The 21,952-nt window shown below is 37.1% G+C and overlaps 1 protein-coding gene across 1 annotated transcript in view; it reads left to right on the top strand.

The window, feature by feature from the left end:
- Positions 1 to 21,952, top strand: part of KIFAP3 (kinesin associated protein 3) — a 78,495-nt gene that overhangs the window by 25,439 nt on the left and 31,104 nt on the right. Inside the window, exons 11-13 of the mRNA XM_088153277.1 lie at positions 3,578 to 3,678; positions 14,741 to 14,849; positions 17,365 to 17,477. Of these exons, the coding sequence (XP_088009403.1) occupies positions 3,578 to 3,678; positions 14,741 to 14,849; positions 17,365 to 17,477 (323 nt within the window). The remainder of the gene's footprint in view (positions 1 to 3,577; positions 3,679 to 14,740; positions 14,850 to 17,364; positions 17,478 to 21,952) is intronic.

Here is a 21,952-nt window from a genome sequence, read left to right as displayed (position 1 = left end):
ATATCCAATACTACTACATAGTAGTAGAAAGTACTACTAGATAGGAGAAAGACAGTGGTTAAAATCACATTGTTGAGTAGTTTTTAATGTCAACTTTGGGGGATTCTGAAAGTAAAAAATAGTTGGCAATATTCCGTTTTCCAAACTTTAACTGAGCCAGCAGGCATTTCACATATAACAGTAGTAATTCGTTTGTTCAATTTATGTAGCCACCCATCTCACATAGTAAAGTTAAAAACACAAAAACATAACAAAAAATAACCAACAAAATCCAACAAAAACATTAAAAACAAAACAGTAAAAACTATTAAAACCATAAAAACAGCAGGACAGCTCAGTCAGTTTCACTAACAATACAGCCAATTTGCAGGCTCCACACTACCATTACCACACCCCAGGCCAGGTGGCAAAGCCATGTATGTGTTCAGGCCCTTCTGGAAGGCCAGCAAAGTCGGGGGCAGAAACAAGACTCTGCTGGCTTCCAGAAGTGTGCACTTTACTTACAGCGATCTCGTCTATATCATCTGAACTCACCATTGACTTAAACCAGCTTCCCCAGCTTAGGTACCTTTGGAAGTATGGGCAACTTCCATAATTCCTTAGCCAGCATGACCATTGCTAAGAGGTGGGGAATTGAACTATTGCTAGAGGACACTGAATTTGCAGATGGCTGATTTCAAAAATTGTGTATACATCACAGTACCTGAAGTCACACATCATACCAAGTCAAAACCAAACAATTATGGGTAAATATAATGTATGAGCCCATGTATGAACCCAGTCATTGTCTATGTGGGAATGGTCGAAGGCAGTATGGAGATCAGCAAGAGAAGGCATTTCATATAGCTAGCAGTGGCAGGAAAATATCTCTTTTGATGCATTTTTAATTCTTCAGAAGCATATATGCATGAGTTTTCAGTCATTGCAATGCATTCTGTAGGTCAGATGCTTCAAACTGGCTTTGATGAATGAGGCTGGCAAGCCCCAAGTCAGAAACTCTAGCCTTAAAATTGTAGGGGTGGTATGCTAATGAGCAGAATAAAATAGTTCTGCTCCACAACTGCTGTTTCGTGGCTTACTGTTCAAAGGCTTAGAATAATTTTGAACTTGAGATCCAAGATATGTATAGTTGGCACTTTAAATTTGTTGAAAATGTAGTGTGAAAACAGCCCAAGGGACATAATATTTTTCTACCCCAGCTGTTCCAGATGAACTACAGCTGCAAATTTAAACAGTATTATTTCTATAAACCACTGAGTATATTTTATAATGGTAATACGTTACACAGAAAAGTCAGTTATGGCTACTAATGACTAGTGTGTTGAAGATTAATTGCGCTCATCTGGGAATGAGCAAATATTTTAGAATGGCACTATGAATGCAAAGGACAATTGAATGCAACTTCACATTAATTATTTGGTTAGCTAATGAAAAATTCCTGTGGTAAGTATTTCTGACCACTGCATTTATTAGACAGTGAGCTCATCACTATTCAGATTTATTGCTATAATGCATAATGTCCAGGATGTTTGTTTCTAGGGCCCAGGCTAGTCTGTGGTTTGTAAATTTTGTCTCTGTGAGGCATTTTAATGAAGGTTTTTCTGATATTTTTCTCCCTATCCCTTTTGAATTTATTTATTTATTTATTTATTTATTTGGTAATCTTGGACCCTATTTACAGCTGAATCTAGTTTTTGTGTTGAGTCATGTGTCAGTGGACTTTTGCTCTTCTGGCTGTTGCTCTCTTATTGTTGAGTCTCACGTAACATAAAACAAATGATAGTAGCACTGTGATACCAAACGTCCTATGGTAAATACTGACATACTTGTGCAGAATGGTGGACAGGTTACTGCTAACAACCTGTATTTTGGTAACCTCATTACAAACCAGAGACATATTAGTTTCAGAAATATTCTTCTGATCATTTCCTGCAATGGGTTCCTGGGAAATCTAATTTTTGTATTAGATGGAGAGTGCCGGAGGAGACTGTTGATTATTCTGGCCTTCATTGGCAAATGATGCAATGGAGAGAATGACAGACCCCTCAGACTTGCACCTTCCACCAGTCCCATTCTAATTCCTCTCCCACAATTTATTTCATATCTTCTTCCAAATTATGATAATTGAAAAATAAACTGAAACTTAAATAATCTTTTTTTTTTAAATTAGGCCCCTGTACTTGAAAAAACAAGTTTAAAGCAGACTAATACCCATACTTTCTGCTTGCTTTTTTCCAGACATTCAGATCAAAAACATGGCTATAAAACTGGGATATAGTGAATTTTTATTTTTATTTTTTTGCCTTTTAAAGGTACATTTTCATATCTAGAAGAGAAATAAGATCCTTTATCAAACATGAGAAACAGACAGTTCGATAAGACTACATAACTTAGGGTTAAGGACTGAACATAGCTCCAGAAATGTTTTTGTTAGAATATTGAGAATCTCATTAGTTTTTTTTTTTTTACTTACATGAAGGTAAGTATGCGTTTCAGAAATATGATACAAACTTTCCATAGTGAGTGTTCAAGAGTATTTTCATTATCTGAAACTTGAGGGCAAATGTTTCTGAATAAGAATATTGTAGGATCACATGCAAAAGTATCTTCACCCAAATTTCTGCATTCATTGTAAAAGTAATGTGTATGTTCTATTCTATGCTTAGAAAGGTATAATTTTAGAGAGTTTTTCTATAAAGTAGTAAGGTATAGTAAGGTACTTTTCATTTCCATTGATTCCAATCCAAAACATTTAACTAAATTGTGCCCAAAGTAGTTCTGACTGGTCTACACAAGGAATCTTATTTGCCCACTTTGCTCTGTATACAACCCTTTATCAGATTTTCCAAATCTTATTCTTGGAACTAGTAAATTGTAAGCTCTTGGTTACTAGGCTGTTTAAATTGATGGCATGAGGAAGCAAGGGATGCTAATAAAAGGGAAAATAACTGGTGATTTACAGTACCAATATTCTTGCAATATTAGACCTAGCTTATTCTAAAGGAAAAATATCTATGTGGAAAGTAAACAGAATATATACTGTATATACTCGCGGATAAGCTGAGAATTTTAGGCTCCAGAATACACCCCCAAAATTGGGTTTGGCTTATTCTCAGATGGGCTTATCTGTGAGTATATGCAGTAACTTTTTTTAAAGTACCCTCATACACTCACAGATAAGTCCATCTGCAGATAAGCCGACCCTCAAATATTTAACCCAAATACCATGAAAAATCTACCATCCATAGATAAGCCAATTGTGAGAATCAAAACATATGAAAATGTTGAGGGTCAGCTTAGCTGTGGTTGGTGTAGTTTTCATGGTATTTTGGTTAAAAATTCAAGGTTGGCTTATCTGTGTATGAGCTTATCTCTAAACTGGCTCCTTTGATTTTGTCTTCCTAGTATGAGGTTTCCTTGAAAATCTTTTATTTAAAAAAAGTTATAACCATGAAAAAGACTGTTCCTTCTATAATATGCTTTGAAAATAGTTTCTAAATGTGACTAAATATAAATCAGATGTGACTAATCCATATAGATGCTCATTTTTGTGTGTTTTTCTTTCCTCCTCCCCCAGGAAATGAAAATTATAAACAAGTAGCTATGTGTATTCTCTATCATATAAGCATGGATGATCGTTTTAAATCAATGTTTGCTTATACCGACTGTATACCTCAGGTAGGTACAGTATGTTTTTTCTTTCATACTAGTTCTATCTTGAAAGTCCTTAAATTAAAGCAAGGGTCAGCAGCCGGTGGGTCTCCAAGTAAAACTTAAGGGCAGAGCAGTATGATACTAATTCTGTAGCTGGTTGTGTCCTTTCAGTTTTGTTGAATATCCTTCCATTCTACATGCAAATGCTGCACTATTTTTTTTTCATTATGGTTGCACTATTTAAATTATAATGATAGTATTTAAACAAGTCTTTTTTAAAAAGTATTTTAGAAGTATCTCGGGGAAGATTTTGGGAATCTGTTTATTTATCCTACTTCACTCTTGAGATGTTTATATTACATTGACGTCATCGTAACTTTACATTTCCATCCATTTCTCAATAAAGGCACTAGTTTGGATTGTTATGTTCAATAATGTAATGTTCTTGAAATTCAAATCATTTATTCTGTTGGTAATTCTGCTTTGTTGATAATTTTCTGTTCCAGTTACATATCAGTTTTTAGTATATATATGTACAAGATTAATCTAATTATTGCACAAATTAACCTTTGTTTAGTATTTTCGAAGTCCAGTCATTCAGAGGTCTTGGTTCACTGTAAACAGTGTCATTTAGGTTGGATCAGGTCCTGTGTTTACTACATATTCTGTAGTGAAATTTTGATACATAAATGGGGAAATCCTACCACAAATTTTGGCAGTGTGAAATATATCTTTTATACAATGTTGTTATGAATTTGTGGTATTATTAATGGGTTCTGTTGCATGTTACAAACATTTAGGCATTCAGATTTTTACTATGAAAGGCATTCTGAAACTTTAGATATGTTAATGGATGTTTGCTTTTTTCAGTGCCTATAGTTCAACATATCAGCAATAAGATGTATAACAGTATTAGGAATACACACACAACCACTCCCACCCCCCCTCACCCACCCCACACATACACACACCACAGCATCATGAATGTTGATTCATGATGCTGAATAAGCCTCACTGAGTTTAGTGAAGCATACTTTCTTGTAAGCGTACATAAGATGATAATCTCATATTTCTAGGATGTTTTGATTAAGCCCTGAAAACAGTATAATTCATATTCTACTTCATTACTATAGGGCTGTATTTCAGAGCTGCTTTAATATTTCTTCATACAGTTCTACAAATTTGCAGCTTTGAACTAAATCTAATAAAATTTTGTATTAACTGGATGGAATCTTCCATCTATTTATCAGATTTATAGGCTGCCCAACTTATAATGACTTTAGGCAGCATACAAGTTAAAAACACATTCAGTACAATAAAAATAAAACAAAGGCAAAAACACTGGGACTAATACACCTAACAGAATAAAATTCTCACCAAGGCATATGCTTCCTTGGAGGAAGAGCCAGGTTTCAAACCTATTTAAAGGACAGCAGTTTTGAGGCAACTAGAAGTTTTGCTGGGATACTATTCCAGAGGGCAGGTGCTGGAGCAGAGGAGGCATGCTGCCTAGGTCCCATTAGAAGACATTGTTTTAAAGATGGGACCTGGAGCATGTTTACTTTGTCAGATCTTATCAAATAGGGAGAAGCAATGGAAGAAAGATGGTCAGGCCCATACTATTAAGGGATTTATAGGTTACAACCAGCACCTTGAATTTCACTGAATGTTACTGGTAACCAGTGCAGCTCGTTGCTTATGTACTGCATTCTGGACCAGCTGCAGCTTCCAAGTGGTCTTCAAAGGCAGCCCCGTGTAGAATGCATTGCATCAGTCCACATGCAAGGTGACTAAGGCATAACAGACTATCAGAAAGGAATCTCAATCCAAGAAAGGGCACAGTTGGTGTACCACATGAATCTGGGCAAAAGCATTTTTGGCCATAGCTGCTACCTGCTCTTTGAGCAGGAGCTGTGAGTCCAGGAGGACCCACAAATTGTGTACTAATCCTGTCTGGAGGAGCACTATCCCATTCAGAAATAAAGAACTTTAAGTTTATTGTTCAAAGTGGATATTAATCATGTGATTGAAAATAATTAAATAATAGCTATTTCCTCTCAGAATTGTGGGTAAGGCACAGCTATGACTCTAGACCAGCTGCTGGCAACTCACCCCCCAGGCAAACCATGCAAGCACTGCCTGCACTCTGAAGCCCCAGGGGCATATACAAACATCAGTGTTCATTGTCCTAGAAATGTGGCACTGTGCTTAACTTGTGACTCTTAAAAAACCGTCTATGTCACCTACCTGGATGAGCCGCCCTCTTGTCTTTCACATTTAAACCTTTCTTATGTCTGGAGTATCATTATTTTCCTCTACATAAATCTATTTTCTTGTTATGACAAATAGTTTATTTTTTGGAATAATTGTATGTAGTGTCACGTTACACTGAAAGCAGTCTCCTCATGCAACTTATTTATGTATTTATTATCATTTAATCTGTCAATTGGCCATCCTTACAATCAGTTGTTAAAACTTTCACAGTTGAATTGTTAAAATCTGCTGAAGTATCTGTTGAAAGCATCACTTCAGATGTCAGCGCTGTCTGGATGAATATGACAATAAAGTGAAAGTGATGTTTGAAACCTAAAATGCTTGGAAGAAGAGGATTCTCTTTTAGGAATCAGGCCATGTGGGAGGCTTCTTTGGAAGGTTATTCCATATGCCTAGTGCTGCAGTTGAGAAGACCCTGTCTTATAGAATCTGCCTTCACTGGGGTGGGGTGGGGGGGGCAGACAGGAGGGACTAAAGAAGAGCCTTTGGAAACTATCTCTCCCAACAGTTATGTATGGGAAGAAGCTTCCTTTAGATTTAGTTGCTGTTATATATTTTAATCCACATCAGAATATTAAGTATTTTCTGATTGCAATAATAAACCCCCCTTTAAAAAGAAAATATTGTGGTTTAGAAATATTGATTTAGATACTGACGTTCTTATTATTCTAAAAGGAGTAGAGTGATAAGCTGCCATATTTAGTTTTTTTACTCGTTTCAAAAAAACTGTATCTTTTTTCAACTTTGAAGTTCATAAATATTTATAACACAAACAAAAAGAAAATTCATGTTAAGACATTCATTTTTATTATGGACTTTAGTCTAAAATAGGAAATATTCAAATTTTCTTTCTTTTTTTTTTTTTTTCATGGCAACACTTATAAATTAAAATAGAGTTAATGCCTAAGCTGTTTTTTGGTAAATGGCTCTTTGGTAATTTGAACTCATTTTTGCCAGTGTATCTGTAGCTGTTTTCCCCCCTTATATTTAACCTTCTCTCCTTCTTATTTACTTGTTAAATAAATTGGTCTGAATAGAGATCTATTTGTCTATGCCTTGATCAATGAATAAATAAAAGCATATAATTTGCAAGTAAATTGATCAGAATCTTCTCTCCAATGTAGACTATATTTACATCGCTTGCCAATTCTTTTGTTCATATCCAACAGGAATATATCTTGGTAGTACTTCTGAATAGCCTTAAAAATACAAGTAGTCCTCGTTTAGTGACTTTCTTGTACAGCTGCTGCTCGCAATACAACAGTGATCAAGAAGTAACTTTGCAACCAATCCTCGCATTTACAATCTTCGCAGGTCTGTAAAGCAAAGGAAAGCTGAAGTAAGGTCATAAGCGCAGTTGCAGTTTCACTTGGCGACTGCTTTGCTTAACAAATGAGTTGCTAGTCCCAATTATGGTTGCTAAATGAGGGCTACCTGTACTTGTTTGTGACCATTGCTCTGTGGAGGCACTGGTTATTGATAATACTTATATTTAGAAATAGTCCCAAATAGATGTTTACTTTTGTTTCCATATTTTTGCATAGCTATCATAAAAAAATGTGATTGAGACCTTCAGTCTTCCTTTTGAGAAATGGAAATTATGAGCTTCTAGTTTATCATAATTCTGCAGGCTGTACAGAAGTGCCAAATAGACTGTGTGTTGCTTATTTCTGTTTTCAAAGTTCTGTTTGTTTCAGATATGCAACTTGTAGGCTCATAGGATTGTTTTGCAACATTTTAATAGTTAATAAGTATGCAGTATCACTGGAAAACATTCTCATGCCTTCTCTGGATTAATTGTAGTTAGAGTTAAAAGTCCATTCTTGTTTAGACCCAGCATTGCATGCATTATTTAAATAGGTGCAAATATAAACCATATGTTTGTAACAGCATTTATAGGTAATAGTCTGGCCAATCAAAGAGCATGGCTGTGCAGTGATGTCATAGCGATATTCAATATTCTTCCACAGAATAGTAGGCAAGCTGCAGCTGACTTATCCACATGTTTTCCACTATGCTTGTCTGTTTGGCTCCTCTTTGATCTGTAGGCTACTTTTTTAGCTTAATGCTGGTAAACGTCCTCACTTGACAGCCCCGTTAGCTTTTGTCCTCGATTATCTGCTGAAGTTCAGAAACCAGAGCTTTACTTCAAACATTATAGTTAGGGAGTAGCCAGTCAGAGGAGATTCTGGAGGCATGCAGGTCTGGCATAATCATTCAAAGATGTGTGAGCTGGGGATAGAGAGAACTGGACTGAGGTGTATGAAAAGAAAGCAGTGGGGGTTGGCCTCTGGTCACTGGTAAATAAGTGAAGTCAGGTGCCAGAGAGTCTAGACACAGTGATTTTAGTCCTCCGTTGTGGCATCTGATACTCAATGTGGGACTTGTCTGATTGAAAACTACTCTCTGTTCGTTGCACCCGTTGTAGGCCTTTTATTGCTCTCCTCCTAAATGAAGAAAAGATGACAATGGGCGCAGTAAAAGCAGAACAAATTTAATTTTGATATTTCCTATTTGGCAACAATTACACTTTCCTTTGAAGTGGCACGAGGAGCAATCAAATTAAATGAAGACATAATGGGAAACATGGAACTCATACTAAAGGATTATTCTAAACACTTTGAACTACTCTAGATAAAATTACAGGACTCCTCCTCCCTTTTTTTTTTATATAGGAACTCAGCTCAATAGTGATGACATATGTAAACTTTTTTTAATAAAAGGATTAATTTTCAGTTCTAAATATGCATAAATAAATTTATGGCACTTAAAAAAAAAGTTTTAAGTCTCTGGGTATAATAGCTTCTCGATAGGGTATTAATTATTCTTACAGATATACATTCTTATAGCTTTAATTTGTTATTATTTTGATTATTAGTACCTACCATGGCAGGTTTAACTCTACCCTGATTGGTTTTGTAAGTTTCCCCCTTTTTCATCATGTGATTTTTTAAAAAAACGTTATATTATGTTGTTCTATGCTGGTCTCTGGCTGTAATTAAGTTTCAAGTTTCATTATTCTTACAGCAGTTTCTAATAAATATTATTAGCACAAACACACACACACACACACACTTGCCCCAAACTGCACAACCCAATAGTAACTAGTTGCCTGGAGGATGACTGAGGGCAGAATATGCTTCCTTTCAGATTTTCACTATTGGGAAAGATGCAGTCAAAGCTGGATGTTTGTTCTGGCACAGATGGGATAAAACAAATATCAATACTTAATTTTCCCCAGTGGTTTCTCAGATGTCAGCCTTCCAGACCTATTCTAGAACTAAAAGACTCACAGGCAGAGATTCAAGGCCATAGCTGTTCATAAGGTAGTTTTATAACAGATACTAGAAAAGCTGTTAATTTGAGGAAAGCCAGGTGCAAAATGGAAAAACCATAGCTTTGACTATGCAGATCTTTGTCAGCAAGGTGACGTCTCTGCTTTTTAATATGCTATCTAGGTTTGCCATAGCTTTCCTCCCAAGGAGCAAACGTCTTTTAATTTCATGGCTGCAGTCTCCATCTGTGGTGATCTTGGAGCCCAAATAAATGAAGTCTGTTACTGCTTCCATTTCTACCCCTTCTATTTGCCAGGAGTGTATTCAGATATCTTAACATTAATAAGGCCAAGGCCAAGGCCAAGGTGGGGTTGTCTTCAGGAATAGGCAGACTAAGTATAACTGGAGCCTGGACAGGGAACATATACCAGGTTAAGTGCTACCTCTACTTAGGAATAGTTTTCACAGAAACAAGTTTCTGGCTCCCACATTTCAAGAGGAGTTCTTTAAGGGCCACAGCCAGTGCCAGTGCCATAAGGCAGCTCACCAGCCATAGCTACCTTGGTCCCTAATTCCAATCATCAAGGTAATACAACACCAAAATAGTTCAATGATTACATATGGTGCAGAACTGTGGGGATGCATAAATGCTCCCTTACTGAAATAGATACAGTCTGATTTCCTGAAATGCATCTTGGGGGAGGACAAATCCTCACCAACTCCAGCTGTAAAGGCAGAGTTGGATATACTTAATATATAAATTCACCTAGCAATTAAAATATTTGACTGTTGGCTGAAGATCTTATTTACGGTCCTAGATAGATTACCCAAGCTGTGTTTCAAAGAGCAGACACTTATTATGTCTCCTTGCACTTAGGCTGCCTAATTTTCAAATATCTCTCACAATATGGATTCTCTGTCCAATTCTCAGTCCAATCAAATCTGAAGGCCAAATAAAGATTCTTGGACATTCTGTCCTCAAACATGCTAAGTTATTGAAATGCCTGGCTCAATACAAATCAGCCTCCCAGATAGAAAAGTATATTATATGCCCCAACATCTTAGAAGAGCTTTCTCTAGAGTACGTTTTGAACAATTCCATGGTAAGATATGAGAGGTTTCACAGAGTTCCATTTGTAGAAAGACTGTGTATATATGGTGCACCAGCTGTTGAAGATACCACCCATATTTGATTTCAAGCTATATTCTGCAGAAAGGACCGTTTATTTAGATCCTTATTTAATATCTAAGAAATAATGGGATACCTGGAACAAACTGTCATACTTCTTGCAGGGAACAAACTTGCATATTAGTAGGAATACTGCAATTTTTATATCAAACACCATTCTGAAGAGGATAGAACTACCTAGAAGTGATTGGGGTTGACTGCAGGGGTGACGATTTATTATGAATATGTCCTATTGTTTTCTCTGTATTGTTTTTAAACCTTTCTGATATGGTCAGATGACTAATCAGTAACATTTATTATATTGGGTGGGAGGAGTGGTAGATCCCTGTGCATTTTTATTGCAATGGGTCTGTCTAATCTAAGGCCATTTGCTTCTGTTCTTGCCTAAGTCTTCATAGCAGGTCCCTTTCCATTTACTTCCTTCCTTGGCCAAGGAAAAGCTAGGAGCTTTTCTCCTAAGCATGAAGAAACACAAAAGCATGTGGCCTTCCTTCCAGTTCCATCTGTATTTCAGCTGATGAAGTCCCACTCCTCTGTCCTTCTGTCCAGAGAAGTCAGTGTGTGTGGGAGGAATTTCCTTGTCCTCTGGAAAGCAAGCAAGGAATGGGGACTTCCTACACTGTTGCATCCTGTTCACCCATCTCTCCAATCTGAAACTCTCCTCCTCAGGGAAGGGCGGAAGGCAGGAGGAAAGTCCATCTCCTCCTGATAATCTCTGATGGAAGGTGAACCTCAGATACATTGTGCTTGGTAGCTCTTCCCACTCCAAACGTTTCTTCTCAGCTTTGGGTGGGTGGAGAAGGAGGAGTGTTATCTTTTGAGAACAAACAACTGGCAGGAAAGGCGCTTCCATCTTTGTTAGCTCAAATTCTTCCTCCCACTATTGAGATGAGTCAGGCTAATGGAGGGCAGAAGGGTGCAAAGGGGAGATAGGGGACATTCTAGGATCAGGAGGAAACAATGGAAAGCTGGATGTATCTTTAATGTAGCTGATGGAGAAAGACAACTGGGTTATCCTGCAATTATAGGGAACAATCCAATAAATTGTTGGATTGCATCCAGCTTTTAGGCACTCATATAAAAGAAAGGAATCTGTTAGAAAGCCAGACATAGTCTTCAACAGTAGAGGCTTGAGAGCAGTGGGACACTTTCTGGCAATAGCAGTAAGTTATTCATTTATAGGAAGCCTTGGAAGGATCCAATTGTTCCTTAAAAGAGTTACTTCAGGCTATTGCTTGTAATTCCCGGAAAAAGCAGAAGGCCTCCAGAACAAGTGCTGGCAGGCAATGCTTTAGGCAACAGCTATGGATAGTAGCCATAAGAGGCCTGAAATGGTGGCATGCAAGGAGGAGGATGACCTAGTTATTAGACCAGCTATCTTGCTGGTAGTTTACATATTAATAATAGCATATATGTATAGTTTTGCACAACAGTTTATAATCATAATCATCCATCTGTAATCTGTGTCTGTATGCAAGTTGTTGGAAAGTCACATCATTACTTTTTATTTCTACAGCCAAGTGCCAATTTCCTCACCCAAGAAAACCTAATATAAGAAAAACATCCAGGTCTTGGTTTGTTATTTGTATATCCCTTTTAATTATTAAGACATCAGTTGGTTTCTTTTGTATGTCCAGTATAGCATCTTTTTCCATATCATTCTTGTAGCCTGTCATTTCAGATCAGTCTCAGTCTTGTCTGGAAAACTTGTTCCTCTTCCATAACATCTTTTAAACACAGTTATCTATAGAGGCAGGCGCTCTTAAAATTAACTTATGGGTCCATTGTTCAAAAATATCCTTAAATATGTCCAATGTTAAAATATTTTGCTCCATTCTGTATTAGTAAGTCAAACGTAAGTGTTCTTCTCCTTTAATTGTAATCTTTAGTTCCTTCTGGTTCCCTCTAGTGTCCAACTTTCAAAGTCCCATCCTATCTTTTTTTTTTTAAAGAATTCAAAACAAAAGCATTTTCCCATGGGAAGGATTCTTATAATTAATTCCAAAATTTTATTTCAAATCCATCTGGACCCTTGGTCCATTTGTAACTTTCCAAAATCAAAGTTCTAACCACTCTTTTGCTGTTTATTCCAAAAAATAAAAAATATTTTTTTAAAAAAAAATCCTTAAACTTGTCTTTAAAATTTCTTTCACTAAGGACTGAAGGAAACTCACCCAGTGTTTTCAGACTTGTCAATCCAAAGGTTCCTAATAGCTGAAAAGCAGTTAACAAGCAATTTCCAAAAGTGATTAGGAAAGGAAGTATGTGAACCCAGTGTCCTTTTGAAGGCTCTGACTGTGGTTTGAGCAAGATGGCTATTTCCGCATCTCCCAGAGATCTAAACCCGCCAGAGACTGCTGTCTTGCAGTCTTCTTGCAAGGAGCAACTGTCTGAGGCACTTGTGGGTGATCTCAAGTCCTCTCGTCTGGAGAGGAATTACAAAGAACCAGTCAACTCACAGGCTCTTCATTCCACTGTGGTCATCGGCTCTGCTTTTAGTGGAGCCGTCTTCAGCTCACCATTTTTTCCCTGGAAGTCCAGTTTCCAGGAAAGGGCTGTACAACTATTCTTGAGGCCCATTTTTGCAATAAAAATCTTCTTCGGCTGCTTTTTATCCTCTTATGGAAAAATAGGGGAAATTCTGTGTATGGTCAATTTGATCACCAAAAGACCTAGTAGAGAACAAGAAAGATCCCCTCTGGTGCTCCTGTTTTAATCAACTTTGCAGCCCCTCTGCCTCAACAGTTCTCTTTTCAGAAAGAAAAAAATGCAGCTTGGGCTTCAATTATTATTAAACGATGCTTTTAATTATCATTCTACAAACTCGTTAGTTATCCATTGTTAGTTGTTTGAATATGATACCAAAAACCATACATACAATTGCACTGGATTGTACCAAGCCTCTTTAGACGCTTTGTACTGAAAGCCAATGCTTTAATTTTGTGTGGAAACCAAAGGTGCATTGAGTTGGATATAACTATTTTCCCCAGCAAAATATCCAATGAAAATTGAACCCAGGGGTTAGATAGTTTATGGAAGTTTTGTCTATGTCCAAGCAATTTTCTGAACAGTGAGTTATAAATCAAGATCCTACTTTCAGAACACAGAGAGCAAGAGTGCAGTTTTACAGGAAATAGTTTGAGAGATAGAAATATGTCTTTCACTTTAGCATGCTTTCTTAAGAAATACAAGATCCAGAGTGCCTGCTGGCATTTCCTGTTCATATGCAGAAGGAGCCAACAGAAGCAGCAGTGGATTCGTAACTTAAAGGAAGAGAAAGTATTGTAATAGCCAGTGGTTTTAAAATACTAGGCGAATTCAGTGCTGCTGCTGTGATGCAGACCCTAGAACATATTGGAATGAATAATTCAGCTTCTGGTTTCCAGAGTATATAAAAATACTGACACTGGTTATAGATAATAAAGATCATAAACAAGGATCGTAAGAACTTAAAGAGAACAATTAATCCTCCAGTTTTTAAAACAGGCAAATTTTTCTCCCCTTGTAATCCCCCCCCCCAAACAAGCAAGAAATCAAGGCATGAGGCATATTAAATGTCTAGACCTAAAGAATGACAGTTGGGCGGCTCCCATCTTTGCACTTTGGCTAATGCTCTATCATAATTTAATTCATTTATTTTGCTGTTTCATATACTTGTTTGTGTATCACCTGTAATAATCATATGTTCATAAAAACATAAAAAAGTGTCATCTGTTATCCTAGTGGTGTTTGATCATTTACATGGTATTCTGTATGTTTCTTGCTCTTTTTCCTACTTTGTGTTTCTGAGAGATAGTTGTAGAAGAGATGGATAGCAGAAATAAAGAATTATTTATTAACAGTGTTTCTCTGTCTGCCAATTTCTGGAACCTCCCAGTTATTTATGTATGTATTTATTTGGTAAATTTATATACCTGCCCATCTCACATATGGGACTCTGAGAGGTGTACAAAGTTAAAAACACAAAACAATACAACAAAGTAACCAAAAAATAACAAGAATAATTAAAAACCATTAAAGCAATAAAAATTATTAAAACCATAAAAAAATAATCTGCAGGAGAGCACAATCAGTCTCACTAACAATACAGCCATTTTGCAGGCTCCACACCACTACGTCCAGATCCGCAGGGCAGATGGCAAAGCCATGTTAACAAATTGTCAAATCTTATAAGACATCCCCATCCATCAGTTGCCTCTGACTGCCACCTCATTAACTTTTTCTGTGGATTGCTAGCCCTTCATAGCAAAAGATTCCCCTATTCTGTTAAAGAGAAATTACTGCACTAAATGCTGCTACAAATTGATATCCTGAAAATTTTAATGGATTGAAATTCATATGTTGCTAGCTAATGAAGATGCTGTTTGAGTGTCCCGATGAACGTGTTGATCTGGAACTCATTTCCTTCTGCATTAATTTGGCTGCTAACAAGAGGAATGTACAACTAATTTGTGAAGGTGAGTATTGAAGAGTATATTCAAGATTGCTGGCTGACTATGATCAATATAACAAACAACAGCTGGCTTTAGAGGGGTTTGTGAAAATGTCATGTGAGCCAACTTCCATTTTTATCTTCTACCAAATAATTATTTTGATTAAAATAATACAATCCTTTTGTGTTTTGCAATTATATATAATTATCCATTATTTTACCTAGCTTCCAAAATATCTTGTGTTCAAGTTGAACACAGTAATTTATAGCAAGGGAAGGAATGGGTAGAAAGGAATTAAAATGAGTAGAAAACTAGAGAATTCTTCAACCTCTTTTCTTCTGTACACCCCATTCCATGTCTTTTGTTATTAGAATGACTGTGTGTCACGAAGTATTAATATTTAAATATAATATTTTTAAAAAACCTGGGAAAATTATTCTGCTTTTTTTTTTTAACTTTACTTTTTTCAAGTCAGTTTTTGACTCATGACAACTGCCTGGACTAGTCCCTGCAGTTTTCTTGGCAAGGGTTTTTGAAAGTGGTTTGCCATTGCTTCCTTCCCAGGGCTGAGAGCGAGTGACTAGCCCAAAGTCACCCAGCTGGTTTTGTGCCTAAGAACTCACAGTCTCCCAGTTTCTAGCCTGATGGCTTAACCATTACACAAAACTGGCTCTCATTTCTGCTTATACATAAGTTAAATTACAATTGAATTCTTTAGTACATTTTTGATAATTCTATGTGTTTATATATCCTGAACTTTGTATTCAGAATCTTAGTACTGTGTGAAAAAATTATAAGCATTTCCTCTCTTTTTGTGCTAAAATAATCTAATACAAGTAAAAAAACTGCTGGGACAATGTGTTATATCTATGTGCCTTTGAAAATATGTTAATATTGCTCCTTGGGAATGTGATGGTATTTCACCAAAAGAAAACCTTAAACATAAGAGCATTGGAAAGGGCTTGAAAAGAGATTATTTGGATCTATTTCATTTTGGCTTAAGGCCTAGATATGGCATAGAAAGCCTTGGTTGTGCTGATTGATGATCTTTAGTGGGAGAAAGGCATGGGGAGTATTTTTGTGTTTATTTTTCTGGATCTCACAGTAGACATCACTGATTACAGATTACCGTTGGAATATCTCAGTAGTCTGTGAATTGGAGGCAAGATTGCTTCCAGAGATTGGCAGTGAGCAATTTCTATTCTACTACATTCCATAATGTTGAGTTGTAGAGATCCTATAGGTTTTATTCTTTCTGTTCTGTTGTTATGTATCTATATGAAGCCAATGGGGATGGTCATCCCGAGTCCTCGGAATTTGTTATCATCAGTATGCAACATTCAGCTCTGCCTCCATCAGAATCAGGGACTGTGCAGGTGGTTCACAGTTGTCTCAGGCTGTGATGGACTGGATGGGAGCTAACAACTGAATCTGAATCTGGATAAGAAAATGTATTGTGGTTAGGTGGTTCTCTGGCTTGAGAATTAGAAGGTAACCAGTATTAGACAAAGTGGTGCTCCTTCTGAAAGAACAGGTCCATAGCTTGGGAAATCTTCTCAGTTCCATTCCTGTCATTAGAAACATAGATAGCCTCAGTGGCAAAGAAGACTTATGCCCAGCTTTGGCTGATTCATTTACTATGTTGCTATTTGGACCAAGATGGCCTTGTTTCAATAAACCATGCCGTACAGCTCTTAATGGGACCACATAACAACGGTCCTGAAAGCAGTGGTTGCCTGTGAGCCATCAAGCCCAATTTAAGATGTTGATACTAGCCCACAAAGTTCTAAATGGCATGGGATCTAGGTAATTGAAAGATTACTGTCTAATTCCACACAACTCTTGCATTAGAGTCAGCTGGAAAGGCTGCGGAAGCCTTGCTTGTAGTTTCACTGGTGGGTTTGGCTCCTAGCACAGTGGTCAGGAGTAAAGTTTTCCCAGCAACAGAGCCCCATTATAGCTGGCCCCTGCACTTTCTTTTTTGAGAAAATAAAGTATTTGTTTACCCAAATAATTTATAACAACTGCTAATTTAAATTTTGGATTTATTTTAGAATTAGCTTTTTAAGATGCCAAATAATGTACTTTTTTGTTTGTTCTTTTTTTAAATAGCTCTTGGCTATGCTCTTATAGAAAAGCAATTTTAAAAATTAATGAGGAGCTTTTAAATTTTCTGTTAAAATGGGCTTTGTTAACATCCTAAAATGTTTTTGTGTTTCAATAATACAATGAGAGTGGAATCTAAGTTGTAAGATCGCAGGAGAAGAATAACTGAGCTGAACTAGAAAATCTGCTAAACTATAGTTGTAGCCAGAAGTATCTGATATTTTGGTTTTTTTTATGGGGTACAAGAGAACATATGAACTAGTGGCTCTTCAGTAATACTTTCAAGCAAGTTTCATGAGAAGATGTTAGCCTACCTGAATATCATTTTTGTTTTCTTTATGTTTTAAAAAATCAGCTTTATGATGGCAACTGTGAGATTGACAGCATAATTAATTGATTCATAAATTTTTCATCTGTATTCCTATACTTTCAGGAAATGGGCTGAAGATGCTGATGAAGAGAGCGCTGAAATTCAAGGACCCATTGTTAATGAAGATGATTAGAAACATATCTCAACATGATGGACCAACTAAAACTTTATTTATTGTAAGCTCTTGTTTATTGCAAGCATAGTGAATTTCATCTTTTCAAGTTCTAAATTTCTGAAATATGATATTGGATGAAGCAAACTCATTTTACACACAGCAGTTTATCCTGTTTAAATGACTGCATGTGCCTTAATTCTATTGGAATTGCACAGGAGTGTGGAATTTCAGGGCTTGTTAATAGTGTAGCACCTTTCACTTGTCCAATTCATAATTAAGGCATGTCATTAACTTTACAAAATATATTTGCTGCAGTCCTTAACTGAACCTGTGCAAATGCTGAATTATTAACTATGACAATTATAAAACTAATTTAACATTTTTGTTCTTTATCTGCATGTGCCTTTTGAAAAATTAGGCTACCGTCAGTTAATATGATTTGTCCTTTTATGATCACTCTTCTGCATATATTTTGGTACTTAGAAATGAGCTCTAGACCTAGAAATCATGGATTTAAATTTCACTTCTACATTGAACTAACTGTTTAGTCATATTTTTCATTATGTTTTTGTGTATCATGTGTATAGGCTCTATGCCTGCACAAGGTCTACATCGGGAATCTTTCTTAGCTGTGGACATTTTAGACAGGAAGCTCACCCACTATGCATGCTGACAGACAGGGTTTCTGCTCTCCCCTCAGTTTCTTTTTGACTGCCAGAGAAGGTACATCATTAGAAATTTTCTCTGCCCTTTCTGTGAGGAACTGAGTTTAGTTTTTAATTTCTACCTAACTTTTCTGATTGTTATTATTTCTCTCCTTCCATTTTGTGCTTTCATTCCTCTTTCTTTTAAAAGAGAGTGAGAAGGTTCCAAACTAACAGAATAAGGGCACTGGCCTCTTGAGTTTCCTGATAGACTCTGATGCCGGTGGCTGTAATTAGTCCGAGTATGATAGTAAACTACTATTATATTGAGTTTGTCTTATTTACATCAGTGAAGGCCAAGTAGTTGATACGTGTGTGCACTACCAAAAATTTTCAAAGCAGGTTGGAAGAAATAATTCATTTTGGCTTTGAGCCTTTCTCTTGGATGGAGATTCACTTGCAAGTACCCTAATCCCTACAGTGCCTAATAGCCTTGGAACAATGGTAATTTGCTTCATACTACTTCTCCAGTGGCTAACTATCAGGTTTCCCATCAGGAGTGATAATAAGTTCACAATTGACAAGGTCATTTCTTTATTTGGGATTACATCTGCCTTATCCTTGTTAATTTGCTCATTAACTTCTGTGCAATATGTGTGGTTTCTCCATCTGAAGATAAGTAAGCCAAAAAAGAGGAAATAGAGTTCAGAGGATAAAAAGAAGAAAAATCCCAAACCACCGTTCATTATGCTCTGGTACCAATGCCAGGTCTGAAGAGTAATTCTTTGCCAGATACCACCCTCACCTTCCTCCATTAGTGATGTCGCTAAATCTTAGAAGGTCTGACCACAACTCTATACACAATGAGCTTGTAACTTTTGCCATGGCATCAGAGGATGAGATGCAGGATCTGTGTCCTCCTTGGCAGCATTGTATCCCTTTAGCACAATCCCGATATTCCTGGAGTTGCTGTTTGAAAAATTATAGATGATTTAGGATTCTAGAGGTTTTCCGGACTCAGGCTATTTCTTTTGTTATTACTGCTATTGCCTACAGTGTAAAGAAGGCCATTAACTGGCCTCCCAGCAGCACACTGCTCATTTCTAACCTGTCACAAACAAACAAACAAAAGCCTGGGTGTTTTTGTTTGTTTGGTCTTTTTAGGGGTGGGGATGAAGACTGAGAAGGGGAACAGGAGAGAACCACTTCCATTACCACTTTACAAACCACTCCAAAGCTCAAAATACAAGTCTTAGGGTAGTCCAGGAGCCAAGTGAAATCCATCCCAGCTGACAAAGAACATAAACTGATTGCAGTGGATTACTATTCATAATACACGACAGCATTAACCTTTTGAATTGCTCTCCAGTGTTAGGCATGGTAACAAACACTGGGTCTTTCAAAGGAATACTATAATCAAGTAGAGGATCTGCCCTTTGATTAGGAAGATCTTTTTTGAGCAAAAAAGGACAATATCATGGATAGGATGTTGAGATGAGGAAAACAGCATACAAGATTGCATGACATAGAACCCTTCAAGCTCTGTCCTACAATTCCATCCACAGTCCTATTGTTCAAGTACTACTTATCCTGCCTACCTGCTCTCAGTTATCCTCAGGGGTCAGGCAGCCTGATACTCAGAATATTAAGTGTATCTTTTCTTAATCTCTGTACTAATCATCCAATCGTTTCTTTGATATCCCTCCCTGGGGACTCTCTTGTCCACCATCTGTGTCAGGCCTCACTCTTAACAATCTGGAGGCAAGAGAGATAATTACCATAGTCTCTGGTTCTTGAAGGTGATTTCTGATTATACAGTAGTTTTTCCAGTGATTATATATTACAGTTTTTTAGACTTCTCAACCACCTGGACTTTAGGAGATTCATATTATCCTGCGTAAGACAGTAGTAGAACGAGTCCCATAGAGGCCTGTGTCATTTATAGCTATTCCCACTATCTCACCATCCCAAAGAAGAATGCTTAGGTTTGTCCAGTTTTAAACCCTTGAGACAGAAACAAGTGAATTCTTACCATGAAACTCAACATAGGGGGATTATTTGTGATGAACCAATCTCAGGAACATATGCCCATACCTTGGCCATATTGCAAAAATTATCATAGACTTGTCATGGACTCAGACTTTCCAATTACAAGTTCTCCCATTTTGTGTTTTGTCAGCACCAAGTGTTTTCACAAAATACCAGGTCTGAATGACATATAGCCATACATTGGCTCCTGGGTTCTCTTGTCTCATAACATTTTATTGTAACACATTCACTGCACCTTTCAGTTTTGATTTGTGTGTCAGCTTCTGAAAATCCCCCATTGAGTTGTCATGATCAGTCCAATTTATTGCACGTAAATATATTCAATTCTTGTGATTTTTTTTGCTTCTCTACCAGGTTACTGCTTTGGTGTCCATAGCATGCCTGATTGCTGGGTGCACCTGTACTAGTGACCATACCAAATCATTTGTCAATGGGAAATGGATACCTGAAGCAATCTCCCTCTGCATCAATTCCCTGGAACCTATGGCAGTAGAGAAACTGATTCAGGCTTTTAAAACTATCCTTTGGGACCATGTTGTTCAAGCGACATTGGCCAACGCCAATGCAGGTTATTATTTGAACAAAGGAAAGAGAGTCTGGCCAACCTTATGAGAAATTCCAGTGTATCTGGAATTGGTACATCTCTCAGACTTCATACAGGAATAGTTTGAATTGCAGCGTTTTCAATACTCAACCCAACTGCTGTCTCTGGACTCACTAGGCAACTAACAGTGTAACTGACTAGAAGAACTCATTCACATGGAAGATAGGCTACCATAGAGCACAGGAATCCAGCTGTGTGTGTGTGTGTGTGTGTGTGAGCATCAGGCCCAAGATTTAAATCAGAGGTCTTTCTCCTGCCTTTGCATGCTAATTGACTTTTTGCTGCTCTTTTTTCAAACTGGAATGTGGCAGGCACCTGTTTACATAATGGACTTGTCTTGTCTGGTTTTTGCTTCTCATCTTGCCAGCTTCAGCCTTCACGCCATCCTTCAAAGCTCCTCATTAATCACACTGTATTTGGCAGGTTAGGTAATAATCTGGCAGACTTCCTCAGTTGGGCTTCTTTTACATTTCACTGATCCACCACAGTTCTTTTCTTTCTGCATCAGTTTCCAATGTGGATCTTTGTCTCTTTAGGGTGCCTCTGGATGTCATATTTTCATCTTCTATGGCAAAGTCATGTTATCCCAGAATCAGGATAAACTGCATTGTTCAAACCTATAAACACTGCAAGTGTCAGCATGGTTCATTTAGTCTAAGATCTCAGCAGAACTTGGAGGATCTCTGTAAACCATACAGAGTCATTTTTTCCTCTCTTTCATCTTCTGAGATATTTCCCAAAAGTTTAGTTGCTAATCTCTATCTTCCAGTCTGTCCTTTGACATTTGATTGGAATGTATCAAGTGTTCTTGCTAGCCACATACAAAAGCAGTTTAAATTTTTGGCAGATCTCCAATTACCTGCAGTGTAATCTTCCTTGTAGCATAATGTCAGAATGACATGTTAGAGAATTATTTGCCCTTTAGGGTGATCTTTAATTCTATGCCAACAAAGTGGTCTGATACTTGAAATCTCTTGTCTTTCAAAGCTGGCATCATTTCCAACCATCCCACTTCTGTTTCCATTCTTGCTACTGAGTTGCACATTTGTTATGTTTGTTAGATTTCCAGAGACAATCTTTCTGCCATTCTCAACAACTATTTGTTACGTTCCCCAAAAGAGGCTCCCAGTTTCATCACAATGTTTTATGAAACGAGTAGTGGAAAAGCTTGCATTCTACTATAATCTGGCATGCCTTCCTTTTCCACAGTCTGATGAAACATGCATCTCAGTTGCCCTT

This window comes from Python bivittatus, unplaced genomic scaffold (genome assembly GCF_059951505.1).
Source record: "Python bivittatus isolate LINGU-HERP-01145 unplaced genomic scaffold, Pbiv_v1 ctg000700_np1212, whole genome shotgun sequence".
Classification (NCBI taxonomy): Eukaryota; Metazoa; Chordata; class Lepidosauria; order Squamata; family Pythonidae; genus Python; species Python bivittatus.
The sequence above is the reverse complement of the archived record's forward strand: the minus strand, read 5'-3'. Positions and strand labels throughout refer to the sequence as shown.